General features: G+C 40.6%; 1 protein-coding gene across 1 annotated transcript; it reads left to right on the top strand.

Moving 5' to 3' along the window:
- The first annotated feature begins 375 nt into the window (after positions 1-375).
- Positions 376-4,917, top strand: LOC139230451 (probable G-protein coupled receptor 139). Its single transcript, XM_070862281.1, has 2 exons — positions 376-445; positions 4,013-4,917. Exons 1-2 carry the CDS (start codon positions 376-378, stop codon positions 4,915-4,917), a joined length of 975 nt encoding a protein of 324 aa, XP_070718382.1.
- Positions 4,918-5,915: the final 998 nt, after the last annotated feature.

Raw genomic sequence — 5,915 nt, 5'->3', positions numbered from 1 at the left:
TTCAGTCACAAATATGGCATTTGTCCCATCAAATGCCTCGCATGAATCTATAAATAAATATCCTCAGCTTCAGGAGTCTTGTACCATTATTGCAGTAATGAAGATGACGCAATATGTTTTTGGAACGTTTGATGACAATAATATCTTGTGTCCTTACTCTTTTAATTGGCAAAGTTATTGGAACATATCTCTGATCAGTAGCAGTAAATATGACTCTCCCTAACCTGTTTGTTCAAATGACAGTAACTAATGAGAATGATTGTGTAATGCTCACGTGTCACTTGAGGTTTTTCTCAGGTATAAATAAGTGCTTAGTGTGAAAGCAAAAATCTGCCTGTTCATAACAGTTACAGGCAACGTCACTTCTCTCCGAATATGGGACAGCCGGTAATCCTACAGATAGAAAACATTTACTATCCGATTCTTGCAATAGTTGGTCTTCCTGGTAAGCCGCTTATACTCAGTTAATGCTCATCTTTAACGGTGCTTCCCTGTGTCACTGCTCCTGCTGGCGGTGTAATGATTTGATCTCTTTGTTGTGATGTGTTTGATTTGCAGAGACTGATTGCACCAAAGCAATAACTCAAATTTCTCTAAGTTTCTGTGATATTATTAATGTAACAACCTGAGAGGAAGCACAGCTTAACTGACGATATAATTTCAGTAGTTTATTGGGGATGTCTCAGCCTTGATAGTCAGTCCTATATTTCTGTGTGTGGGACAAGTATTAGTATCGGATCGAGTAGCTAAACCAGCAATTCTTAAATAGAGGCTGCTCAAGAAAAGGCAACGCAATTTATCTGTTATATTTTGTGAACCCAGGATAAACAATCGATTGTCCCGGGCCGACAATTACACGATGGCCCACTGTTGCCGTGTTTTAGCCTCCTTGAGATTGTACCCCACCCGCAGACGCAACCAGCTGCCTGATTAGCATCGGAGTCGACTGATTCCTCCCTTTTCCAACGGGAGCGGCTCCGGGCACCCTGTTGGCGGATGCAGCTGGTCAGCAGCGTGTGAACAAGGCTGAAAGCCGAGCCGTATTTGGTGTTTGTTGTGTGCAGAACCCACTTTTGTTGCAACTCGATGTTTTCGGTGTATTTATACTGTAACTGTAAACTATGGTGTAGATTTTGGGCTTTACAATCTCGTCATTTTAAATCACTTTGGTGGAGCGCAGAGTGGTGTGCGGGAGTCAGTGGAAATGTAATTTGGGTTGAACAGGTCGTCAATTTGTTATCGCCAGATTTAGGCCATTGCCCAAGACTAATTTTATGCCCATGGGCACTAATTTTCCATCTTGGGACTGCAGCAATGAATTTTCTCACTGTTACTGGCCATGGAAAATGTGGGCCCAGTGGCCACTGTGTGATGGTATCAGGCGAGGTCATTGATCTCAGGCAACTACTCTGGAATTGAGCTGATAGAGTAACCTGAAGCGCTTGATTCTGAAACTGTCTATTATGTTGCTTTCCGTTGGAGTAAGCTAGTGTTCTGAGGCCGCAAATCAAAATGAAAGAAGTGTGGTTACAGCACATACAGCTACTGCTGTACTGTTGTAATTCTAAACTCAAGTGGTGATTTCTCCGGTAACGGTTGACTGATTTTAATCTTTACATCTGAGGTGTTCTGCATCGGCTGGGCCATGAACAACAGAACAAATTCCCCGCGAAGAATAGGCTTCCCTAAAAACAGCAGAATGTCTTCCATTACTATCAATGGAAGATATTCTGGCGGGTTCTGTTAACACCTGTAGCCATAGCTACCAGATTTTGCTTTCTCCACACAGGGATAGAACGGCACTCTCGTGGCTACCTCTCATTCTCCGTCTGAAGTTCAGTTCCATTGACTTCAAATTAACTCAATAGCAAGCGAGCCGAATAATAGGCGGCAGATGCGCTATCTCCTGTTTAGCACCACTGCCCAAAACCAATTTCTACCCGACAGGGTCGGCCGATACGTAATGGCCAGGCGATAAAGACTACAATCTGTCCCAAGTTTCCTATGCATGGGAGAAGTAGAGTGACTGCAATAGAATTTCCACTGGTCTTCTCCCGATGTCGCATCACAGCTTCGATAAGAGATCTTGGTAATGCAGGAGAAGCGGTGTAATAAGCTGAATTTACTACAAGAGATCTGCTGATCCCTCCCCAGTAATTATATTCAATAGTGCTGCTGCAGACACTACTACATCCCTGATGCTGGGCTCATTTCCACCTTCAACAATGGGATGAAGGTCGGGCGCGGTTTATAATGGGCAGGGCACCCGTTCTAAGGGATGAAGGTGAAAATTGCCCTCTTTCTTGGTCCTATCGGCCAGTTTAATAAATCAAGAGATAAATAGTTCAAATCAATAATAGGCTTTAATCCATCTGTTGGGATGTTTTTTGAAACTTTTATTATTTACAAAAATGTGAGGAAAGAGAAATATCGTGTCACATACGAAGTACCGACACATGGCCGATAAACTGGGATATGGTCTATATAGGATGTCCGGAGAGTCACAGGGATTTCCAATGCTATGTCTGTACAAGCTGCAGTGCCTAAAGCTTATGTTTCCACTCTTGACAGAGATTTGGATCTCAGACAAAATATATTGCTTTTTACATTATTCATCTGAGATCATATTTATGTCATCAAATGGGGGACAATAATTATTTTGTCGAAAGGTCGTCGACCTGAAACGTTAACTCTGTTTATCTCTCCAGAGAAGCTGCCTGACCTGCTGAATATTTCCAACATTTTCTTCTTTTGTTTCATATTTAGGCATCCACAGTGTGTGGGTTTTGACAATAATTATATTTGGATTCAAATACACACCTTAAAATAGATTAAGGATAATTGTTAAGAAATTAATTAATGAGAGTTACTCATTTCGCAGCACCTATCTGGGGATAGAAATCCTTGGCTGGAATTGTTCGGGCTGCCTGTTATACACCCCTCCCGATATTAAGCTCCATTGGTCTAGGAATTGGACATAGAGCGGATAGATAACGGGCGCATTGTCACCCAAGACAATCCTGATCCTGTTAGCAAAGCACCGACATTTTTTCCAGAGCAACGCTTGATATTACCAGCTACGGTGTATTACTAATAAACTCAATTTTAATTCTCTTTTAAATGTTTGCACCTGAGGAAAACCAACGTCAACATTTCTAATAATATCTGAAATATCACAAAATCCCCTCTGCCCATGATCAGACGCCATTTACCTGTCATTTAACCGGCTGCTTTGATGTAAACGAATCGGGTGGTACATATATGGGAAACAATCCAAAATGAAATGCCTTTCATTATATTGTGTACATGAAACAATATATCGCTGTGGAATCTTCCTTTTGCTGGTCATTTGCTGAGGAAAACATGGGAAGGACACCTGGTAGGAATTTTCACCTGCTTTCAGAAGACTAAACGATAGAATATTGCAGTTAGAATCGGGCTACCAGTCTGAACCTTACATTTCATTAATAGAGCGGATATTTGAAATGAGCACATACTGGGGTACATTTTCAAGCAAACGTTTGGCTTAAAACTGGCGCTGGGGGTTGCACTGCCCGCTATTGTATCCGCAACGCCGATTGAAACCAGGAATGAAACACGGAAAGCTTCCCCATCCATGATAGGTATCGTTGGACACGAGAAAGCAAATCAGCTGCCCTTTTGGCTTTTTTCACCTAGCCGGATATTCCTTTCCGTTGAAGTGAATGGAAATGAAAATCCGGTGGATGCAGTTGCGCTGCCGGTCGGAAAAACACATTTGTGGATGGTGTAATGTTGTAAACCCTGCCATATCATTTCTGCAGCAGTTTTCTCTTCTGAAGTAACCCATAATATTTTAGCAACGTGCATCCATAAAGCCATGTATCTTTTTCAGAATTACTAGGCTTATCTGGTAGATTGAGAGAAATTTGAGTGATAAGAAAACATTCCATGAAATTCATGCCAACAACTGTCGACTGATCATCCCGTCAGAGTGCAGAGAGTTAGTAATTTAATTTTGTCTCCTTTGCAGCTAATTTGGTGACAATCGTTATTCTCTCCCGGGGAATGTGTGGACTCTCCAAATGTATCACCCATTACCTGGTGGCCATGGCAGCGGCTGATCTAACGGTCCTGATATTTGAAGTAATTCTGTATGAGATTAAAGATTCTTATTTCCCATATTCATTCCTGAACTATACTCCGATTTGTAGTCTGAATCTCACCCTACTTTTTGTTTCAATTGATTGCTCTGTCTGGCTAACTGTGGCGTTCACCTTTGATCGATTTGTGGCTATTTGTTATCAAACGTTGCGAAGAAAATATTGCACCAAAAAGACTGCAGCTTTGTTGATAGCAATGGTGTGTTTCTTAAGCTTTTTAGAAAATGTTCCAATCTACTTTATATATGAACCTCGGGAAATAATTGACAATGTTCCATGGTCCTGCTATGTAAAATCAAATTTCTACACCTCGCCCTTATGGGTAGCATTTTTGTGGTTGGATAATATAATAAACCCATTTGCACCATTTGTGTTGATCGTGCTACTCAACGCCCTGACCATCAGGCACATTGTACTGGCCAATAGAGTGAGGAGCGGACTCCGAGCAAACAACAAAAATCAGAATCACACTGATCCAGAGATGGAGAACCGAAGGAAATCCATCATTTTACTACTCGCTATATCTGCCAATTTCATACTATTATGGATGGTAATGGTCATAGTTTTCATATGTGTTCAATTTACAGGTACTCAATTTTTAGAAACAGATTACAATGACTCTTTCACCATTGCAGAACTATCTGGATATATGCTAAGTTGTTTGAGTTCTTGCACAAACACGTTTATTTACGCAGTGTCCCAGAGCAAATTCAGAGAGCAATTGAAGAATGTGATTAAGCGTCCCCTGGCTCTCATTGCTAATTTAATGAAATAAGTTAAATGGTTTCACAATACTAAAATGCAATTGCATTCATCAGAAGCTGGGCGAAGTTGTTCAATTAATAGCTACAAACAGGAAACTCCAAAGGAAATGGGGGCTGTCGTCGGGTCCCGATATTAGATGACTAGATGACATGTTTTCGGAGATTAATGATGCTTGGGATATTAGTAACATTTTGCGACATTATAAGACAGGCGATATCGGACCTGAACAAATGTAATGATTTTTCAGATCCGAAATAAAAATCAGTTAGAGAAATATATCTGTTCCTTTCAATTGGTCAAAACCCAACACTGGTTTCCTTATCCGTCAACCCCTACTCCCGTCAGTAACACATGTCGTTATCTGTTGAAACAGATTGTTGTTCACCACAACAGATACATCGTGTAAATAATTCTCTGGGCATTTCCTTCTTTCAGTGATAAGATCGTCCTGAACTACCAATTTGATCCCAAGTTGCGAATATATAACGTTTGCTCACAATTTATATTAATGAATTAGACTTCGGAGTCAAAAACACAATTTCTAAATTTCCTGACGACAACATATTCTGGGAGGAGATAGTGATTACTGAGGGGGACTGCAACAAATTACAAGAACACATCAACAAACGAGTACAATGGGCATTTAACTGGCAAATTAATTTGAAGATAGGTCAGTGTGAGGTATCACATTTGGGTAAGAAGATTTAGGACGTGACATATTACTTGTAAAACAAGAATCTAAGTGGGGTACTGAGCCAAAGGTATCTTGGAGTGCAAATGCACAAATCACTAAAAGTTGTGAGACATGACAATAATGCCATAATAAAAGAAAACCAAGCACAAGGGTTTATTTTTAACGGGATAGAATTGAAATATAGGGAGGTTATGCTAAACTTGTGTAGAATCTTGATTAGACAACACTTGGAGTACTCTGCACATCTTCCGTCATCATATCTTAAAAAAGAGTGCAGAGGTACTGCAGAGTGTGCAAACACTACAAGGATGATA

Source organism: Pristiophorus japonicus, chromosome 19 (assembly GCF_044704955.1).
Source record: "Pristiophorus japonicus isolate sPriJap1 chromosome 19, sPriJap1.hap1, whole genome shotgun sequence".
NCBI lineage: Eukaryota > Metazoa > Chordata > Chondrichthyes > Pristiophoridae > Pristiophorus > Pristiophorus japonicus.
This window is presented reverse-complemented; position numbering and strand designations above follow the sequence as displayed.